Here is a 22,885-nt window from a genome sequence, read left to right as displayed (position 1 = left end):
GGCTAAGATAAGTTGCCATGCAAATGTTGACACTCCTACAATATCATATTGTATGCTGGCTGGCAATCCCCCCGAGGATATTGTTATGCTGGCTTGGCAATACCCCACTAGTGCAGAACCGGGCAATAGCACCGGTTCGTAAGGCCCTTTAGGGCCGGTTTGGTAACCGGCGCTAAAATGTAGGCACTAAAGCCCCCCCCCCCTTTAGTATCGGTTCAGCACGAACCGGTGCTAAAGGGCAACCACGTGGCACGAGCCAGCTTCGGGGGCAGGGAGACCTTTAGTACCGGTTGGTGTCACCAACCGGTATTAAAAGGTTGGGGGGGGGGTTTGGGTTTATGATTTCTTTTTCATTTAATTTTGTGTTTTCCATTTAATTATTTTTCGTTTGCTGGTATTTTACGATACTACATATTGTACACGTTATGCATATATATAAATAGAATTTCTAGTAGAACCGATCATAATATATATATATATATATATATATATATATATCATCGAATGTCTCACAACCACCATTAATTAATTCACACATAGGTGCCTTCGGAGCCAGTGGCATTAGCCTAGCTAATTGGTGCCTTCGGAGCACGATAACAATTGGAAGTGGTTCATGGGGGCGGTAGCGAGTAATAGTATTCTCCTTTGGGATCTATAACCTGGTCGAGCAAAAATCCCGATATTTCCTCTTGAATTGCTTCTATGCGGTCCTGTGCTAGGAGCTTGTCCCGCACCTCTTTGAACTGTTAAGAAGGAGATCAATATACATGTGTATTAGTTGTGTGACTAGATATCGATAATGGTGTAAAAATTGTGAATAGTGTTCTGACAATCGATATCGTACTCATTCCTGTCTTTGAGATTTGCTCCTTTCGGACGCCATCATGCGAATGTTCTCGCAAACGTAGTATGCACATAGATCATTCCCCGGCGCCTGCTTCAGGGCCTTTACGAGAATGAAATTTGATCAGATAATAATTAATCAAGCATGATAATTAAAGAGATGGCAGCTAGCTAGTACTACTTAATTACTTACCTTGGGTCGATACCATTTCAGATTTTGTTTCCATGGGCCTGGAGTGGCCCTGATGAACTTTGCCCAAGCCCTGCCCGCCGACAAAGAAAATGAATAAATGGGTTATTAAATAGTTATTATCAGGAAATGACGAACTAATTAAATAGGCCGAGATATAGTTAATAATGATTGAAATTACCTGTTGACTATCCCCTTCACGATGGTGTAGTCACTTGCTTTCTTAAGTAGTGAGTCTAGTACTTCAACTGTTCCTTCATCAATTTTAATGATTAACAAGATCCAGTGAAATCTGCATGCACACACGTTTGCATGTCTTAATTAAGCGGGCATATGTAAGCAAAAACATGTAGTTATAGCTAGTAGGGAAAAACAGAATTTGTAGTACAAGACAGTGTGACTCACTGGAAGTTGTAAGGAAGTAGTATATCTTCATTGTATTTGAGTTCCTTGAAGAACTGTAGCATGCTTTTCTCTACACTTTTTTCGTGATATGGATCTATTTTCCATGTGTATTCATTAATGGTATTTGGGGTCAACGAACCCAATGCCATAGCGTTCACCTTTTCTCATTTCATAAATCTTCATCCTGCATAATATCACAGAAAAGAATATAGTGAAGATAATTACAGGTAATGATTGATCAAAATGATCACTACAGCTAGCTTGAGACTTAAATTACAGAAAGAAACCACTTACAGACAATAGCAACTGACGATAGATTTGTCGAGTGCGTCTTTATTGTATAGCTGAAATAGTTCTGAATACTCAACGGTCACAGCTTTCTCATGGTAGTAATGCTCCTTGTTGACATTCACCATGAGGGACTCTCGATTGAAAATCTTGGTAATGTCCATGTACCATTGATGCAATTCATACATTCTCGTTGGGAGCTTATTGACTTCCTCTGGCTCGACCAAAGGTTGGCCCCGAGCATATTTCCGTTTTATTTCCTCCTCTCTAGTCGGAGACATGGGCTCGATATCGAGGAGTTGTCCAACAGTGATCCCGATCGATTCAGCCTGCGCAATATGCTCCTCGGTTATTACCACATCGCCCACCCCGGGAACGTTAACGGTTTGCCCACAATAATATTGGGCGCGCCTACTCTCATGTGTTGTTGGCACAACAAGCGGGGGGATTGATTGCGCCGCCTGTTCTCCCAGCTGGGGAATGGTTTTACCGCTCCTTTTGCCAGCTGATTTGCTCGAGCTCGAGCTCGCCTCTTTCTGTAGACGTGCTCGATTTAACTTCTTGATGTGGCGCTCATAGTCTGTATCAATAGGCTTGGGAGCTGGTGCTCTAGCCATACGAATGAAGTGGTCAATCTTTTCCACAGGCACTCTCTCCCTTGGCGGCGGTGGCGGTTTCGGTGCAAAATGGGCTTCCACCTCGGCCTTCGATATGGCTACGTTTTCCTCCTCGGACTTGTCGTAAGGCCTCTGTGGAAGAGGCGCGAGGCTTGGACCATATTGAAATTGCTTGCCTCCGTCTGTACCTCCAGTACTACCTCGACTTGTACCACTATGCACCATAGCTGAGGCGACTCTCTTCCGTGATTGCTGAGGCGGCGAAGACGGCTGACGTGGCTGAGTTGGAGGAGGAGGAGTGGCCTGAAGCTGTGCCGGACTTGGAGGAGGAGTGGCCTGAAGCTGTGCAGGACTTGGAGGAGGAGTGGCCTGACGCTTTGCCGGACTTGAAGGAGGAGGAGTGGCCTGAAGCTGTGCCGGACTTGGAGGAGGAGTGGCCTGACGCGTTGGTGGACTTGGAGGAGCGGGAGTCTGCTGACTCGGTGGCGGACTGCGACGAGGAGTCGGATGACGCGGTGTCGGTGGCCTTCGAAAGATGATGCAATCCTTTCTCCATAGGATGATACGATGGTTGGCCTCTCCTAATGTGTGCTCATCGTCATCTCCAGGAATGTCAAGCTCTAGCCCCGAATATTGGTCCACCACCTCATCAACCAAGACACGAGTATAGCCCGCTGGAATCGGGTTGCAATGGAAAGTTGCCTCGGGGGGATTTGTAAAAGTAAGGGCGTCCGCCACCTTCATGGATATGTTCTTCATTTTGACCCATTTGCACCGAAACAAAGGGACCTTCAAACCACGTCGATAGTCAAGTTCCCATATGTCCTGTATATAACTATAATATGTTTCCTTTCCCGTCTTGGTTTCTGCATCAAAGCGGACACCACTGTTTTGGTTGGTGCTCTTCTTATCTTGGGCGATCGTGTAAAATGTATTACCATTTATCTCGTACCCTTTAAAAGTCATTATATTCGAAGATGGTAACTGGGACAGCAAATACAGGTCATCTTCAATAAAGGTGTCATGCATGGTACGTGTCTACAACCAGCTGGCGAAACTCCTGATTTGTTCACGTGTAATCCAGTCATCAGACCGCTCCGGGTGTTTGGAGCGTAGCAAATTCTTGTGTTTATCCATATACGGAGCCACCAAGGCGGAATTCTGTAGAACTATGTAGTGTGCTTCAGTGAGAGAATGTCCGTCCATACATATTATTTGTTCCCCTCCTAGCGTGCCTTTTCCATCCAGTCTGCCCTTATGCCGCGATTCAGGAACACCAATCGGCTTAAGGTCAGGAATAAAGTCAATACAAAACTCAATGACCTCCTCATTTTCATGGCCCTTGGAGATGCTTCCTTCTGCCCTAGCACGGTTATGAACATATTTCTTTAAGACTCCCATGTACCTCTTAAAGAGGAACATATTGTGTAGAAATACAGGACCCAAAACGTTAATCTCTTCGCATAGGTGAACTAGGACGTGCGTCATGATGTTGAAGAAGGATGGTGGGAACACCAACTCGAAACTGACAAGACATTGCACCAAATCATTCTCTAACATTGGTATGATTTCTGGATCGATTACCTTCTGAGAGATTGCATTGAGAAATGCACATAGCTTCACAATGGCTAATCGAACGTTTTCCGGTAGAAGCCCCCTCAATGCAACTGGAAGCAGTTGCGTCATAATCACGTGGCAGTCATGAGACTTTAGGTTCTGGAACTTTTTCTCTGCCATGTTTATTATTCCCTTTATATTCGACGAGAAGTCAGACGGTATCTTAATACTGAGCAGGCATTTAAAGAAGATTTCCTTCTCTTCTTTGGTAAGAGCGTAGCTTGCATGACCCTGATGTATGCCGTCTTTTCCGTGCATACGTTACTGGTCCTCCCGTGCCTCAGGTGTATCTTTTGTCTTTCCATACACGCCCAAGAAGCCAAGCAGGGTCACACAAAGATTCTTCGTCACGTGCATCACGTCGATTGCAGAGCGGACCTCTAGGTCTTTCCAATAGGGCAGGTCCCAAAATATAGATTTCTTCTTTCACATGGGTGCGCGGCCGTTAGCGTCATTCGGAACAGGTTGTCCACCAGGACCCTTTCCAAAGACCACCTTCAAATCCTTGACCATATCATGTACATTAGCACCAGTATGGTGGCGAGGCTTCGTCCGGTGATCCGCCTCACCTTTGAAATGCTTGCCTTTCTTTCTTACGGGATGCCTGCTCGGAAGAAATCGACGATGTCCCTACACATTCTTCTTACAATTAGCCAAATATATACTGTCGGTATCGTCTAAACAGTGCGTGCATGCGCGGTATCCCTTGTTTGTCTGTCCTGAAAGGTTACTGAGAGCAGGCCAATCATTGATGGTCACGAACAACAACACCTTTAGGTCAACTTCTTCCCCCATGTGCTCATCCCACGCACGTACACCTGTTCCATTCCATAGTTGTAAGAGTTTTTCAACTAATGGCCTTAGGTACACATCAATGTCGTTGCCGGGTTGCTTAGGGCCTTGGATGAGCACTGGCATCATAATGAACTTCAGCTTCATGCACAACCAAGGAGGAAGGTTATATAAACATAGAGTCACAGGCCAGGTGCTATGGTTGCTACTCTGCTCCCCAAAAGGATTAATGCCATCTGCGCTTAGACCAAACCATACATTCCTTGCGTCATCTGCAAACTCCTTCCCGTACTTTCTTTCGATTTTTCTCCACTGCGACCCGTCAGCGGGTACTCTCAACTTTCCGTCTTTCTTACGGTCTTCTCTGTGCCATCGCATCGCCTTGGCATGCTCTTTGTTTTGAAACAAACGTTTCAACCGTGGTATTATAGGAGCATACCACATCATCTTGGCAGGAATCTTCTTCCTGGGGCGCTCACCCTCGACATCACCAGGGTCATCGCGGCTGATCTTATAGCGCAATGCACCGCATACCGGGCAAGTGTTCAAATCCTCGTACTCACCGCGGTAGAGGATGCAATCATTAGGGCATGCATGTATCTTCTGCACCTCTAACCCTAGAGGGCAGACAGCCTTCTTTACTTCGTACGTACTCTCGGGCAATTCGTTGTCCTTTGGAAGCATATCCTTTATCATTACTAGCAATTTTCCAAATCCCTTGTCAGATACACCATTCTCTGCCTTCCATTGCAGCAATTCCAGTGTGGTGCCCAGCTTTTTCTTGTCACCTACGCAATTCGGGTACAACAATTTTTTGTGATCCTCTAACATGCGCTGCAACTTCTTCTTCTCCAAATCACTTGCACAGTTTCTCTTTGCATCGGCAATAGCCCGACCTAGATCATCAACGGGCTCATCCGATGCCTCTTCTTAAGCTTCTTCCCGCATTGCCGGCTCAGCTTCTTCCCGCATTACCGGCTCAGCTTCTTCCCTCATTGTTGTATCATCGTATTCAGGGAACCCATGGCCAGGATAGCTGTCGTCGTCCTCTTCTCCTTCATTGTCTTCCATCATAACCCCTCTTTCTCCATGCTTGGTCCAAACATTATAGTGGGGCATGAAACCGGACTCAAACAGGTGGACGTGAATGGTTCTTGACATAAAGTAATTGTGACCATTCTTACAGCCAGCACATGGACAATGCATAAAACCATCCGCTCGCTTGTTTGCCTCAGTCGCAAGCAGAAAAGTACGCACGCCATTAATGAACTCGGGAGAGCATCGGTCATCGTACATCCATTGCCGGCTCATCTTCAATACACAGCACCGAAAACATCAAATTAATACAATACATAAAGTTCATACATAAAGATCATACAACACTTAAATGCAACAAACAAATAACTCTCTAGCTAAAGAATTTAAATGCAACAACAAATGCGATCAAGATCGCAACTGAGGTAACAATTGATCCAACAGCATAATGATACCAAGCCTCACTATGAATGGCATATTTTCTAATCTTTCTAATCTTCAAGCGCATTTTCTCCATCTTAATCTTGTGATCATCGACGACATCGGCAACATGCAACTCCAATTCCATCTTCTTCCCCTCAATTCTTTTCAATTTTTTCTTCAAATCCTCGTTTTCTCTTTCAACTAAATTTAACCTCTCGACAATAGGGTCGGTTGGAATTTCTGGTTCAACTACCTCCTACATACAAATATTTATGTCAACTTGATGGGCATAATTTGTCATAAACATGAAATGCAATGAATAGTTTTAAAAGAGAATATACCACATCCGAATCATAACCCGGACGAGGGCCGACGGGGACGGATATCAAAACCATGTCACTATGTATAACAAACAACGTATGGGTAAGATAATTATACGAGTAACTATATATCCAAATCACACAAACATCAATTTTTTATATAAAACTTCATGAACAAGAGGCTCACCACAAGGTGGTGCCGGCGACGGGACGTTGCGAGCGATCGACGGTGGTTACGACGGAGATTTAGAAGGTACTAAGTAAACCACACCTACATATGCAAACTAAGTGTTATTTTTGACCTCAGATTGCATATAAATCAAATACTAGCACATATATATAATTCCTCCTAAATTACTAAACTCAAAAATCAATCACTATATAAAGCATTGCACGAGCTAATCTAGCAATGAGAGATGAAAGGAAAAAGTTGCTAACCTTTTTGATCATTTGAATGGATGCGGGCCTTCTAATCTTGGGCAAAATGTGTGATGAGCTTGAGAGGAAGAGGAAAAAGAACAGAGAGGAGAGGAGAAAGGGGAAGAACAGAGCGAGCTCGAGTGGACGAAGGGTCTATGTAGGACGACCTTTAGTACCGGTTCGTGATACGACCCGGTACTAAAGGTGCTGTAGGGGCCCCGGACTGACAACATCCTGCCACCACTCACTTTAGTACCGGTTCGTGGCACGAACCGGTGCTAAAGGTTCGCCACGAACCGGTACTAATGAGAGCGGCCCGGCTAGCCGTTGGAACCGGCAGTGCCGGCTCAAATTCAAACCGGCACTAATGTGCTTCATGTTTGACCCTTTTTCTACTAGTGCCCTAGGCTTCATTTGGTTCATAGGATAGGATTATCGTAGGAATATGAATTTTGTAGGAAATGAGATGACATGTATCTCAAATTCTATGAGTAGGAATAGGAAACGAGATGTCATTTGGTTGACACCAAAGGAAATTTTCCATTGAGTCTAGGCTCATTTTTATTTTCCTATGAAATGTGGAGGATAGGAACCAATCCTATATAGGAATAGGAATCCATTCCTATGAACCAAAGGGCTCTAAAAAAAATCCTATAAGAATCTTATCCTCTAGAATTCCTATGAAATTCCAACAAACCAAAGGAGGCCTAGAGGTTTTGCTACCATTGTAGCTGCTGATTGTAAGCATCCTATTTGAGTATGAAAGTTCCTTTCCCACAAAAAAAGAGCACGTACAATTTTGTCCCTTTTTGGAGAATCCAATTTTATTCCTTTTTGAGGGACATGCACAAATTTATCTCTTTTTTTTTGAGAAATAATTTTATCTTTTTGTAGGCATGTAGTACAATTTTATCTTTTTTTAGGGGAATGCAGTACAATTTTATCTACATTGAAGCATCTCTAAGCCCACCCAATTTGAAGCCCAAGATGAAGCCAGCCCAAACTGTTATCTGCAAGCCAACCCAAATATTGCACCCATAAGGCCCAACGTCGAGTTCTGCCCAACTCAGTGCGCCGGCGTCTCGAGGCTTGGCCGCACCGCCGCACTGGTGCTCCCGCAGTCCCACTTCCAGTGGCCAGAGCCCAGAGGCCAGGCAGAAATCGAACCAAGCCTCCCCCTCCCGGAGCTCCCCGGCGAGGGGGATGCAGCGACTCGCGGCGACCCGGCGTGGCGGCGGGCCGGCTGCTCCAGGTTCGCTAAGCGCGCTGGAGGACGGCGGCGTGCGGCGGCTCGTGTCCCGCCTCCGTTGGTCCGAGGAGGCCAGGCAGGCAGGGGATGGGAGATTCGACCAAGGCCCGGCGTACCGTGAGCCCTTCACCGAGGTATTATGGAAACCAGGGAGCAGCTGCTTAATTCCACATCGTAGTGCTAGCTTCGTTGACATTTCTGAATTTTTCTCTCAGCGCGTTTTTTTCCTCTCTGGATAATTGCGACCCTGGGTTGGAGTTAGATGGCTAGACTGCAAAGCGAGTCTGCAAATAGTTACACAATTTTTTCTCTCAGCGCGTGTTTTTCTGCATCGAGCTTTAGGTTCCTTCACTGCAGATTGCTGGACTGCAAATAGTTACAGATTTCAGTTTGCCAGACTGCAGATTGCTTATGTGCGCGTTGGCGATTTTGCTTATTATATGTCCTCTGGTCAACTACCAAAAGAAACATTCATCACCCTATGCATAGGTATCAAAGTAAATACTGGCAAATACTTTGGTCGATGTTGGTTTTCAGTAATGAAAATCGGAAGGGGGAAGCCCTTCTTTGATAAAAAAAATCAAAGTAAATACTGAACAAATAGTTACATGGAGTACAATGATGCTCACTGTTAACGTTGCTCACTTGCTAATCATGTTTCTGTTACATGGAGTACAACAATGAAACGTCACTAATTCAAGATAGCAGGTTTACAAGGGATGTTGTTCTTGCTGGGGCTGGAGCCACTGACATGGTCTTGCTGAACTGGGAACTACTTGAGATCACGTAACGGTTTGGGCAGTGATAGCAGTTACAAGGTTTTAGCCAAAATATCTGGCTAAGACCATCTGATCATATAGGACTCCTACTGCAAAGAAAGCACCAAAGGCGATTGCAAAGGTGACTTTACGGCCAATCTCTTTGCTGGTGTTGATGAACTCTGGACCCGCTTCTGCTGAATCACAATGGTTTGCAATCATAGGACCACACAATTTTGGGTTCCCATCAAAGCTAGAATCTGGAAACGTGCTAAGCTGGCCCGCAGTTGGAATATGGCCTTCGAAGTCATTATTAGAAATGTTGAATTTGGAAAGAAAGTGCAGATTGTTTAGTGCGGCCGGAATTGTACCAGTAAGATGATTGCTGGACAAGTCGAGCATCTGCAGATTCGTGAGGGTGCAGATTGGTTCTGGGATCTCTCCTGATAATTTGTTGTAGCTCAAATTAAGTGAAACAAGTGCTGTTAATTGGCCCATCTCCCCCGGGATCACACCAGCGAATTTATTGACGGCTAGATTAAGCACTTTCGGACATGCACCAGCATTAATGTATTGGATAAATGGACTGAAAACATAAACAGGCAGCTCAAAGAAGGCCTTTGCTGCAATCTTATCTGATTTTAGCATTGGCATCTCCGCTAAGGCAGTTGAAATTCCCCCTGTAAAACTGTTGTTTGATATGTCTAGATGGAAGAGAAAGTTTAGGGTGCTAATCCAGTCAGGTATTGGCCCAGTTAGTTGATTGCCTTGCAAAAATAACATCCCCAAATTTGTGACCTTTGATAACCAATCAGGTATTGTTCCAGACATTGAACAATAACTCATAGAAAGAACTTGAAGATTCTCAAAACCATCAATGATGCCATCCTCTGGCATGGTCTCATGCAGGAAGTTGAACCCAATAAAAAGGGTGGTGAGGCTCCTGGAACTCTCAAGGATCTTAAGTGTTCTCGTGATATTTGTAAGGGAGAGGTTAACAAGTGATAGAAAGCGGAGAGACTTCAGATTGCCTATCTTTTCTGACAATTGGCCATGGAAATGATTGTAAGATAGCCTTAGTGCAGTCAGCTTGCTGCAGGAGTATATGCTTTCTGGAATTGTGCCAGTGAAGTTGTTGAAAACAAGATCTAATTTTCTTAGCTTGGACAGGCTTACAAAGTTGACTTTGGTAAGTTCTCCGCTGAATTGGTTTGCCTTGAGGTCAACCGTTATGAGATTTGTGCAGTTGCTGAGAGCTGATGGCAGCTCCCCTGACATGTTGTTGTGGCCCAAATGGATCTCTTCCAATCCCTTCAGCTCACCTATGGAATCTGGAATATTTCCACTGAGCTCATTCTTCCCAAGATCAAGGGTGACAAGATTTGTGAGTTTGATGATGCCATTTAGCGCTCCTTGTAACCGATTGTTAGGTAACGAGATGTACTGTAATGACCTGACCTTAAAGAGTTCATCTGGAAGTGTCCCATTGAGGTTGTTGTAGCCAGCACAGAGGAATTTCAACGCCAAGCAATTACCGAGTCCTGGAGGGATGTTTCCACTGAGTTGGTTGAAACTGAGTTCAAGCACAGCAAAAGATGGCGCGCTAACACAGGGCGTAGTGGGTATCTGCCCAGTGAAACTGTTGGTGCTAGCATTAAGCACGGCCAGGCTCTTCATCACCTCCCATGTTGTGGATGGAAACCTTCCTGTAAAAAAGTTACTTGAGATGTTCAGTACCTGTAGAGGCCGTGCAGGGGTTGAAGATGGCAACTCACTCAGGCCTCCTGTCAGGCAGTTGAAGCTGACATCAAGAACAAGGATGCTGCTGGATGACACTAATTCCAGTGGCAACCCACCGGACAGCGAGTTCTGGGACAGGTTGAGGCGCAAAAGGCCAGTGAGGTTGCCAAGGAACGGCGAGATGGACCCCTTAAGGCCTCGAGATGCCAGCGAAACATCAGTGACTGTCCTATCTTGGTTGCAGGTGATCCCTTCCCACGTGCAACAGTCAGTGTCGATTTGCCATGATGCTGTGAGGCCGCCATCGCTCGAGAGCCCAGTGAGGAGCTGGAGTAGGGAGCTCTTCTCCTGGTCTGTGCAGGAACTGGTGGGAGAATCCAAGCAAACCAGTAGCACAAGAGCCAAACCGAAGAAAGGAACGGGAAAACCGTTCCTGTGTGAGTGACTGAGTGGATGCATGGTTTCCTCGAGAATCTAGCTTGGAAACCACAGACTTAAGCTTTTGTCTGTCAGGATGAAGTGCCAAACTATCTGATGAAGAAAGAGCGAGACGGGAAAGGAACAACCTGCTCTGTTCTTTAGTTTGTTTGATCCGGTCTGGTTGTAGTGAGCAGTGATGAAAATAAAATTTGGGTCAACACCTCAACGGTTAGCTGATGTTGCATATCTAATGTGGTTTATTTGTAAGTTTGACTTCCGAGGACGTTGATGTGTTAATACTTAATCTGACCATTTCTCCTACCAGTTTTGCTATGCCTGAGGTACTGACATTTGGTGGCAGAAGAGAAAATTCACCTTGTGATGATCCCTATTTTTTGTTGGCAGATTCGCGAGATGTGATCTGTGATGGACGCATTCGCGTACATGATTTGGAGAAGAGCACATGAGGTAGGTGAAGGGGTGTTTACTGAACATTTTTTTGCATTTTCTTACAATTTTGATTTGCATTATTAGGTTGATGGAATAGGTGCAGTTATAGTTAAAATACCTATCAGCAGTAAGTGGTCAGTACTCACTACAGTTGGTTGATGGAATAATTTGTTGTAACTACGATCAGTAAGTGGCCACTGGCCAGTGCAGTTGGTTGATGGAATAATTTGTTAGCGATCATCATATGGCCTCGACTAGCTCTTCAAGTGTGCACGTTCTCAGCATCCAGCATCCCTTCACTTGCGTTGGCAGGGTGTATGCCGTGCGAGCTAGCTTGGTCAAATGATTTCCCCAGAAGTCTTGTCCTATCTTCCTAGTTTCATTTAGTCGGTATCAATTCATACATAAAGAAAAGATAATGCAGAAGCTATGCACACCTACCCACAACAGCAACATCATGTATGTAGCAGGCCTACAGGGGTTAGATTGGGTTTGACTTGAGCAGGTCAAAACTACTTTCCTACTTATTTGTCGAACAGCTACATCCTTTTCCTTAAACCGGGTGCAACTGAATCAGCAGGAGGTTGAAATTCTGTGGCATCTAATCTTTACCATGCACAGTAAACAAGTGGTGTATGTTGTTCTCTTTTCCAATTATTGGATGAGAAGCTGTGCCATTTCATCTAATCTGTAATAAAGGTTTTATTCTTTTTCTAAGACTTAACAAGAATCACTGTCACTTACTAGTTTAATCAATAATTAAGGTATCCACGTCATGTGCACTATGTCATTTTCTTGATATTCTGATCTTATTATTATACAACAACCTAAATTCTTTAAAGCAAAGCTTTGCTATTTAGAGGTCTTGAGCACACACCCTTACGAGCCGTCCGATCAGGATCCCGATCGCCAGGTGTTCCGTGGTCGGGTTTTACGGAGCGAAGGGAAACGCAAACGAACAACACACAGTGGAAGTGGGCCCCAACCAAACCCACACTCTCACATCCACAAGCGCATGCCTGTTTCTTCTCCCAAATCCACCGCTGCGTTCGTCGATCCGCGGCGCCGGCCGCGCCGCACTCCGCGAGCGCCTGCTTGTCTCCCTAGCCGGCGTCAGGGGCCAAGGTGACAAATCCACAGGCTTCTCCCCCGCCCCAGATTTTCGCTCGCCGAATCCGTCGGCTCCTTGCTGCCGTCGTCTTCGCGGTCGCCGCGATTCTCGACTCCGGCGACCTCCTCCCAGCCTCCCGCGACAAGGCCGTGTCCGTGTTGGCCGCCTTCGCGTCCTCCGAAGGCGAGCGCGCACCCATCTCCACGAGGAAGGCGAGCGCGCACCACCCCCACGCTCCTCGTTCAGTGGCGCTGGCACCGACGCCGTTGTAGCGGGCCTCTTCCTCTCAAGCATCTCGCCGCAGGCCACATCAGGGATGGCCTCGACCTCCTGCTGCTAGCTGCTGGTGCACCTCCTTCTCCCTACTGCTATCTCCTGCTGCATCCTACAGCTGCCCCAGCTCCGATGTCTGAACTTTTACTTGTGACCGTGTACAGGTGCTGGCTGTAGCTTGAACTGGAGGTCTGGAGCAGAAAAATTGCACCGAGGTAGCAGGTGGATGATGGTGTTGGTGCCTTTCTCTTGAATTGTTGCTGGTGATGGCTGCAATTTAAAGGAGTATTTTTTTCCTTTCTCTCCTTCCATTTCTGTAATTGTGCTTCCCCTATGCGTGATGATGTTTCTTAGCACAAGGTGCATTGGCTTGGGTTGATCTGCTGTGATAGTTCGGAGAGATGATAGTAGCAAGTATAAACTCTCTACTATGATTATATTCATAACACATGGCAAAAAAGAGACTGCATTATTAAGTAATCTGTTGTTTCGTTTATCATCTAATTCTTTTTTAGCCACTATACATGGTGTCATGTATGAGAACTGAATAGATAATTTGCTTATCTGTGTCCAAGTGATTACAGCATATAATAAAGCGGGGAAAACAAGATTTATATTGAGCATGTTTTTAAGGGCGGTAAGGCGACCTACCCAGGCGAGCACCCACCCGCTCTAGCGCCTAGGCGACGCCTAAGGCGGGCCATATTTGTTAAGGGCGCTGCCCGCGGGCGCCTTATCACTTAAGCGTCCTAAGCGTCCAATGCAGGACGCCTTAAAAACAATGATATTGAGCTATTAGTAGCTCATTTGCTTCTATTGGACTATCCAAACTTGCATGATTTTTTTGTTAGTAGTTCTTGTTCCTGTCTATTGGACTTGCTCTAAGGGTCAACGGCAGCTGTTTGTATCCCTATTTTAATTTTCTTCGGAAAGCAAGCTAATGAAGTTGGCTGCAAATCTATGGAAATTGTCTACAAACCCAGTATGAGTTGCTGCCTTTTAATCCTTCTCTAAAGAAAAAACCTGGTTTGCTTGGATAATAGTATGCAATTTGCTTAGATTAGAGCACAACTTGCCTGCAATAACTAAAGCATTTGTCCATGGGACACAACACAACTTGATGTTCCGCATAATATAGGTCCACATTTATTTGCCTGAAACTTGTATGCAAATTGCCTACAAACCAAGTTGTAGTTGCTCCTGACTTTCGCTATTTATTTTAATTCGGCTAGCAAGCTGATGAGGTTGCTACATTATCTATGGAAATTGCCTACAAACCCAATACGAGTTGCTACCTTTCAATCATTTTTTATATGTGGTGCATATACTGGTTAGTAGTCTCCATGTGTTTGTTATTTTTTCATAATAATTGCCTCAAATTTCGTATGTAGTTGCCTCAAATAACACATGAACCTTGCTCTTCATTTATTTTCCTTAACATTTCATAATAATTGGGGTAATTTTATACTTGAAGTTTAAATGTGACAACACATTATCATTGTATGTTTTATCTCTTGTTTTGCTACATTGGGATTTTTTTAATTGGGGGTGCCGAATGGGGGTATTCTCCCCCCTGTTTTTTACAGCCACGTGCTTTCATTTTTGAGGCGCCTCATGTCAACGACAACACATGCCTTAGATGATTTTGTCCATGATGATCTGGGTACGTTAACAACAACAGATGCCTCAGATGAGTCATGTTTTTATTATTTTTCGGTGTGCATTGGAAGGCGATTCGCCTGTTTTTTTGGGTTTACTTGCCTGGAATTGGTATGTGAGTTGCCAGTATCCGAGGGACGATATCCAGAAAGTCATCTGAATGCACTCTTTTTCTTTTTGTGTAGTAGGAACTAATGGATGAACCAAGCAAAAATGGCATTCAAGAAGATCATTATGCAGTTAATCGTGATGCTGATCCCTCACATGTGATTGAAGATCATCACGAGGTGTGTCCGAAAAAAGATTCAATAAACTTGTTGTGTGTTCTTTTAACTTGTTGCGTGTTCTTGTTGCAGGGCTAGAGAAGCACACCCTTTATTGGGTACCAGCGTTGAGGAAGAAAGGAGATTGCTGCCAGTGGCAAACGTCTGTTGGACATCAACAGCAATTCGAGTGTTTCCACATATGGTGATTGAAATTCTAAGAAAGACACTGTCGTGGAACAACCATCAAAAGCAAAATGTCAAAAGACCGGATCTAACGAGGTAATACACAGTTGCTTCACTTTTGATCAAAACTTGCCCAAGTTCTGATGTCAAGTTGCCTAACTGTCCAGGAAATACACATGTTTCATCTGTTGTTGTATTTTTCTTCTAGAATAAGAGAACAGGGCATCGCCTGCAAGGCTTTTCAAGCTGAATAAACTTCTTGTACCTGTTCAACAAGGCCAAGCTCAAGTCACTTTCAGTCAATTTCTGACACCAGGTACCATAAATCTATCTCTATATGACAACAGTTGTTGCATAGTAGTAATCCTTTCTTGCCTAACCTTATTTTTCTTCAACCATCTTTTTTTTACATTCATTTCTTTCTTTCTTAATCATGACATGTAAGTTGCCTAAACATATCACCAAAGTTGCCGAAAACACATGAAATTTTGCTTCAGAAGAATACCCATGCCAGTTTCATGTTTGATTCACAGTACTACTGAATTTGCACAAAACAAGCCCTAAAACTTTGCCTACCATTGTTTTCTTGCAACCAGTTTTGTTACACATCATGTTCATCCTTTGCTTAAACATAACATGTAAGTTGCCTAAAACATACTCCGTCCATCCGAAAAAGCTTGTCCCTCAAATGGATGTATCTAGCGCCAAGTTAGTGCTAGATACATCCATTTGAGAGACAAGTTTGGGACAAGCTTTTTCATACGGAGGAAGTAGCACTTAGCTGGCTAAAAACATCTGGAGTTTTGCTTCATAATACCCATACCGGTATTTCTTGCTTCACATTTGTCCTAATTTTGCCCAAACAAACCCTCAAACTTGCCTACCATTATTTTCCTTCAACCAGCCTTTTTTACATTGACTCCCCACCCTTTTTGCTTAATCTTAACATGTAAGTTGCCTAACCATAACACTTAACTTGCTTTAAACAACCAGTTGTGGCACAACACTCCTGGATTTGCCCCAATAGGGCTTGAAGCTTGCCTAAACATCTACACGCACCTTGCTTACGATCTACAGTTGCTCAAAACAGGCCAAGCAAGTTGCTTTACCAGCAAACATACTTGTGTTTCTACCAACTTATTAAGCAGAACAACAAATCCATCAAAGCAATTGGGCAAAAAATCTGACATTTGCAGCAATTAACAGCACCTATGCAACTTTGTATTTCTGTTTTTTATCTAGTACATATTCTTACACATTTTTTCGAACTGCAGCCTTGTGCAGATCATGGGGAAAGGGAAAGGAAGGCTTGTGTTCTTCAGTAACCCAGGGGACAAGGATGAAAGAGGCACACAATCATGGGGGAAAGTGAAAGCTAAATCTGACCTTTTTCTGTGCTTTTTCTACCCTTAGTCAATAGGAATTGCCTGGAGAACAAATCCTAAACCAACCACCATTGGAGGATTGTGGAGAGTTTTCTGTATCTGGGAGTTGTCCCTTTGTGGGTTGGGAGAGAAGAAGATGGGGCTGGGCGATTTGGTGGGGAGACGCCCAGGGGGTGGAGGAGGGAAACACGTGGGGAGGGAGGATCACGTGAGTTCCGTGGCTCGATGGTGCGAGGAATCGGGAGCGGGGGCCAGGTACTTTCCTATCCTAGACAGGGGGGGACAGAAAATTACTATTTTGGAAGGGCTGCCAGGGAACGCGTCCTGTAATACATGTCAAGCTGCAGAAATAAGGGCCTCTCCAATCTATGGGCCTTTTCTTTTCTGAACGGTAGAGAGGCATGATTTTTCCACGTGGTAATGTGAATGTTTGGTCATGTCGGAGCTGTGAAGACTTGCAAAGTTGCAAGTCAAGCAGAGCAGACATGCAGCAGCATCAATAATTCACCCTCCACTCATTGGTGGGTCCGAGCAGTAATTTCTCTTGCGCAGGGAACCAATAATTCACCCTCCACTCATTGGTGGCTTGGTGTTCCTGTTCCCTCTTCCGGTCTTCCCCTCCTCGGTCGCTCCATTCAGACTTCCAGACACGAGAGCGGCCTTCCTGCACGCAGCGGCAGATGCACGCAGCGCATCGACGGCCGCGGCGCGCGAGGTGATGTGTGCAAAGAAAACGTGAAAGTAATTAAACGGGCATACATTCGATGGATACACGCAAATACAGCGCACACGTCGCTTTCGGCGGGGTCGCCTCGTACTGTTTTGCCGTACGCGGGGGCCAGTCCGCTCAGAGCGTGCAGGGCGGTACATTATTAATTTTAACAGGCGGGCCCTGGCTAGGTGGAGTGTGACCAGGTTCGGCCCTTGTCCTACGTCTAGCATGGGGTTCCTTTTCACATCTGTGCGAAGGACCGCTACGAGCCGGAGGCAGTGGTGGCGCCCCGTGGTTCGTCATTTTCTGCTCATGGCGATTTTCGAAACGGCGACGCCGGCGAGCGGCGCAGAATCTGGGTGAGTGAGATCTCTGTTCCTTTATAATTTTTGCAGTTAGCATATAGTATACAACTAACGATGTTGGTACGCTCGCCGGTGTTGCAGATCGACGTCGGCGGCCAGAGATCCAGGAGGGCGCTTGGGGGCGTCCATCTCGGGCGGCGGCGTCGCCGCGGCGGCCGCCTTGGTCGTAGGCTCCTCGGATGCAGTCGTGCAAGCGTTCTCTCCTGACATCCATCCGCCGGATCAGGGGGGCGCGCAGCGGGGGGCAGAGAGGGGTTCTCCTGATGTAGAGTTCTCCGGCGGGTCCTATACCACTTTCAGCTCTGGTGGAGGCGATGTGGCGTCCAGGAGCGCCGCTGGGTCGGCGCCACCCGTCGTCTCACGTGGCTCGGTATAGTCCTCCCCCCACTGTGCCCGAGCAGCCGCAAGCACCACCATCAGAGTTGGCTGGAAGCGCAGGTATATCGTTGATGTTCTTACGCTCGTGCGAAAACCATTTTTATTGATTGCCAGGCATTCTTGCATCTAGGCATTAGTTATCTGGCGGATTTCAATCTTTGCAACATCTGGTTTGATTTAGTATATTTTGTACATGCCTTGGTGTCAACTCATGCTGGGGGGGGGAGGGGGGTTCTGTAGTTAGATCCAATCATTTTGCCAAATCGTATTATATGGGATTAATGAAAAAGGCGTGAAAGTATGACGATTAAGGCCTTTAGCCAAACATAGCCAGGATAGCAATATATTACCACAAAGTTCCCGAATTTGCAGCTCCCAGGCAACAACGGTCTTGCTGGAGTGGATGGCCTTGGCAATCGCACTCCGTTCAGTTATAGTTTGGGTTCCACTTTCAGGATGTTGGCCGGACAACGCGCCTGCGGTAGTTTTGATCACTGGTCCGGTAATCTGAATCCAGACTAGTAGGGGCAACCTCGGCGAATTGGCACATTAGTCTAGCTGGGTTTTGTATTTTCCTATCACGAACACATAAGGCTGGGGACATGAGCTGAGGGTGGTTACAAGTAATGCTCAGGTTAACCTAGTTGCCGCGAAAACCGCAAATTGCGTAGTACTAAACTAGTGTCCTTGCAGGGGTTAGTTTCAGGGGGAATGGTGTCCCGTTTTCATTACACTTGCCGTCACACTGGCCACGACTTATTGATTTTTATGAATGAAATGAAAATGCAAAATTGAAATGAAAAATAGTTATCCCCAATACCGGCATGCTTTCGTGTTTTTCTTACTTGTTCTCCTGCTAATGTTGGCAGGGCAAGAGGGCCACAAGGACCAGACGAGCGGTCGGTAGTAGTTGATCGTGTGCCGGCACTAGAGGCTGCCATAAGAGGATTTGCTGACAGGGGGACTAATGTAGTTGTCAACCCCGCGCTTGGCATAATTTTCGATTCTCTGCCATAGGCGTATGAATTTTACAATCTTTATTCGTGGGAAGTTGGCTTTGGGATTCGTTACGGCAAGAGCAGGCAAAATGTCAATGGGACCAAGTGTATGCAGGAGATCGTATGCGGCTGTGCTGTAAGATACTAACCTGCTTTTGAGAAAGTGCAACTTGTTCTCTACAGAAGGAAGCTGACATTTTTTTTGGGTGAATTTCCTGTTGAAATGAATTGCAGGGCAAACCAGAGAGGGAGAACAACTCATCCATGAGGAGCAATTGTGCCGCCATGCTGCGTCTACACCGGATGGATGACGGGGGGGGGGTATGTATCGGAGAACCGTGCTTCTCACAACCATGAACTCCTTCGGACTTGTGCGGAGAAGCTGCACTGGCCATCACACCGGCGCATTGACACGTACACCAGGGACCTTGTGAAGCAGTTGCGGCAGAACAATGTTAATCTGGGGAAGGTGTACAACATCATTGGTAGTCTGTTTGGGAGAATGGAGAACGTGCCATTTACGAAGAGGTGCCTTAGAACTTTCTGTGGAAAGCTTAGTAGGGAGCAGGCAGACGATGATGTGCGCAAGACTATGGATGCATTCTCCGAGCTGGGGTCAAATGATCCAGAGTTCTCGTATGTGGTTGAGGTTGATAAAGAAAGCAAGATAAAAACCCTGCTGTGGACTAATGGTAGAAGCAAGATGCAGTACCACAATTTCGGTGATGTCATAACATTTGACACAACTTACAAGACAAATCTATATGACATGCCTTTCGGGTTGTTTGTGGGGGTGAACAATCACTTCCAGAGCATCATCATGGGGGGGGCATGATGAGGGAAGAAACAATTGAGAGTTTTAATTGGGTATTCACCGAGTTTATTAGACTGATGGGTGGAAGGCCTCCAAAAACAATACTAACAGGTTGGTTTACTACCGCACCATTCCCCTGATTTATGTTTTTTTTGCATTTGGTATGAAGCCTGATAAGGATTTGGTATTTGCAGATCAAGCGCGGGCTATGGAGGTCGCTATATATAGAACAAACGATGCCTGGTACCACACACCGCTGGTGTAAGTGGCATGTGCTTCGGAAGGCGAAAGAGCACCTCGGGCCGCATTACACGAAACGGAGTGATTTTAGGGCGGCGTTGCACAAGGTTGTCAATGAAATGCTAACTGTCGATGAGTTCGAAGCTGCTTGGGCTGATCTGCTTGACAGATACAAGCTCCACAACAACACCTTCCTGATCCAGATTTTCGAGGTTATGCACAAGTGGGCAAAACCTTATTTTAGTGGCAAGTTCTGTGCGAAGCAAACTAGTACACAAAGGAGCGAAAGTGCGAACCATTTGTTGAAGGGCTACATTCCCCCGGCTTGCCCCATGAACCTATTTGTGAAACAATACAGCAAGTTTCAGTTCGACCGAGAAGCTGAAGAAGGGTTCCAAGAGAAGAGAACAAGGCTGGTATGTGCGACCAGAACTTAACCGTGCGTTACTGTCTTTTTTGCTAACAAGTTTCGGCTGGCTTCCTGGCAGGGCGGTGTAGTTCTCCGATACAATTTTCCTCGGGAAGAGCATGCGAGCCAGGTGTACACCCGGACGATGTTTGAGATGTTTGGTCAGGCTTTGTACCATGCGGTAAGATATGATGTCGAGGAAGTCGAACGAGGCACGAGGTACCATGTGCGGCACATTGAAGCTGAGAAGCGAGAGAAGTGGTGCCGCGAGATGCATACTGTCGATGTCCATGAAGGTGGCGCTCGGTACACAGGCGAATGCGGCTTGTTTGAGCACATGGGGATGCTTTGTTGCCATGATATCAAGGTTATCCCTGACTCTACCACCTCTATGCGAATTCCTTCAATTGAAAAAAAATTTGTGACCCATCTTTTTATCTTCATGTCTGAATGTTATCCAACAACCCGACCTGTCTTTACATCTAGGTTCTTCTTCATTTGGGGGTGCGGAAGATACCTAGCTTTCATGTAATGAAGCGATGGACAATAGATGCCTGCGACAACTTGCCGCTTCACCTCATCCATTACCAGAAAGATCAAGGCCCTCCGCGGTTGTCATCCTACCGGCATACTGCACTACACCTGACAGCACTCGAGTTTGTGCAGCTCGGTGACAGCAATGTTGATGCATTCGATAGAGCAATGGACATTTTAATTGCAGGCAAGGCTGAACTGACCGTTTTGGCAGCGATCAAAGATGGGAAAAGTTTGGTTGACCAAACCCAAGTTGGAGAGTCAGCCAATCCAACCATGACTATGATGGCAGACGGCGCGCATCAAGAAGATGAGCGTTCTGAGATGTTCATCTCAACTGAATGTGGCCTTGGATCTGTCTCTGTGGGAGGTGATTCCAGGCATCCATTATCCACTTTATTGGCCCCTGATAGGAAGAAGCAGAAGGGTAGGCCGACAACGGTGAGGGACAAGCCTGGATATGAGATCAAATACGCGCGATCAAGATTTTGCACTGTTTGTAGAGAGAAAGGGCACAAGAGCACGACGTGCCCCCGCAGGGGGGACCTTCTTAAGAAACCCCGCAAAATCCCTACATGTGGCAATTGCGGTGTGGCTGGGCACAAGAAAACAAGTTGTTTCAACCCAGTGTTGCCGTTTGTGAAGAGGCCTCGCGACGGACCAGTGGAATGATGTCCATTCCATGATATGATGCAAACTTTGATTGAATCAGTCGAGAGTATTATGTTTTCTGCTTGTTAGGACTGTTGGCTTGTAATTCTAATAAAAGTTGTGCCTGTCTTTGGGGGACTGGACGTAGGTTGCTATTTTTTAGCTGTTATTTCGGTGTTTTAGTTTCTGAGCCTCAGGATGTGCTGTAGGTTTGTTAACTTTTCAAGTGATGTTTAATTTCAGCTACTTAGGACTCATTTGGGTTTGCTGTGAGGTGGTTTGGTTTAAAAAACGACATGCTAGCTCGCTGTGTGGTTTGCTGTAGATGGAAGCTTGTTTTTGTCATCTGAAATTATGATATGTGCCTACCTTTTGAACAGCTTGTGCAGTCGTACGCATATGCTGGGGCCGTTCCAGAATTGATGGCTCGGGTATGTGTGCAAAGTCGTATATTCGTGCTTGCGGTTTTTCAAATTTTTGAATTGTTGTGGGGCTGGGGGTGTGTGTGTGTGTGGGGGGGGGGGAATCGCCAGTGGGCTATTTAAACCAATGGCTGGGTGATGCTGGTAGGCAGCTCTTCTCCACTGGTCGACCTCTTCCTCACTTTGGTTCTCCTTCCTCGGTCATTCAGACTCCCAGATCTGCATGGTGCCCCCTGTAGCTTTCTCCTCTGTAGTTGGTTTTAGCTGCCTGCTTCGCCCGCACATTCGGTTCCAGCGCAGGGCGTCGGTCCTGAGAGCACGCGGGCTGTTGAGGCACTAACGCAGGGCAGTTGAAAGTGCAACTATCCCTAGGTGGTTTTGGTAATTCATAACAACATATAGCTCATTGAGCTAATGCTATTCCAAGATGATTATTTCAGGAAAGCTCAATGATTGGCATGGCATGGATGTGAAAGTGGAACCCTCAAAATGCTAAGGACAAAGGATTGGCTCAAGCTCAAAAGCTCAAGACTCTTCATTTTATATTTTAGTGATCCAAGATCACATTGAGTCCATAGGAAAAGCCAATACTATCAAGGAGGGATGAGGTGTTGCTTAATGAGCCTCTTGCTTCATGTGCTTAGTGATATGCTCCAAAACCCTCAGCTACTTTCCCATATCCACATATGACCTAAACCCTAAGACAAACTTGGTCCTACCGATTCTTCCTATCCGGCGCCACCGAGTTTCACTTGTCATTAGCCACTGCCAAACCCTAGCAATTCGGTTCTACCGATAAGGATCTCGGTCTCACCGAGATGGGGTTGCAAACTCTCTGTTTCCCTTTCGTAACTTTTCGGTCTCACCGAAAGAGCGAATCGGTCCCACCGAGATTGCAATGTAAACTCAGTGTTTCCC

General features: G+C 45.8%; 2 protein-coding genes across 3 annotated transcripts; one reads left to right on the top strand and one right to left on the bottom strand.

Moving 5' to 3' along the window:
* The first annotated feature begins 7,996 nt into the window (after positions 1-7,996).
* LOC125513442 (protein FAR1-RELATED SEQUENCE 5-like) lies at positions 7,997-21,871 on the top strand. 2 transcript variants are annotated; one of them, XM_048678560.1, is made up of 11 exons: positions 7,997-8,333; positions 14,796-14,897; positions 14,967-15,155; positions 15,268-15,375; positions 16,334-17,515; positions 17,603-17,959; positions 18,769-19,033; positions 19,132-19,822; positions 19,906-20,367; positions 20,440-20,727; positions 20,847-21,871. In XM_048678560.1, the coding sequence occupies exons 9-11, from the start codon at positions 19,948-19,950 to the stop codon at positions 21,564-21,566; spliced, it is 1,428 nt and encodes a 475-aa protein (XP_048534517.1). In that variant the 5' UTR covers positions 7,997-8,333; positions 14,796-14,897; positions 14,967-15,155; positions 15,268-15,375; positions 16,334-17,515; positions 17,603-17,959; positions 18,769-19,033; positions 19,132-19,822; positions 19,906-19,947; the 3' UTR covers positions 21,567-21,871. The 2 variants fall into 2 exon arrangements, with proteins under 2 accessions (XP_048534517.1, XP_048534518.1); XM_048678561.1 differs by lacking the exon at positions 7,997-8,333 and adding an exon at positions 13,999-14,614.
* LOC125513441 (receptor-like protein 2) lies at positions 8,912-11,585 on the bottom strand. Its single transcript, XM_048678559.1, has one exon. The coding sequence runs from the start codon at positions 11,154-11,156 to the stop codon at positions 9,021-9,023; it is 2,136 nt and encodes a 711-aa protein (XP_048534516.1). The 5' UTR covers positions 11,157-11,585; the 3' UTR covers positions 8,912-9,020.
* Positions 21,872-22,885: the final 1,014 nt, after the last annotated feature.

Source organism: Triticum urartu, chromosome 6 (genome assembly GCF_003073215.2).
Source record: "Triticum urartu cultivar G1812 chromosome 6, Tu2.1, whole genome shotgun sequence".
Classification (NCBI taxonomy): domain Eukaryota; kingdom Viridiplantae; phylum Streptophyta; class Magnoliopsida; order Poales; family Poaceae; genus Triticum; species Triticum urartu.
Note: the sequence above shows the minus strand (reverse complement) of the source record. Positions and strands in the feature narration are given on the sequence as shown.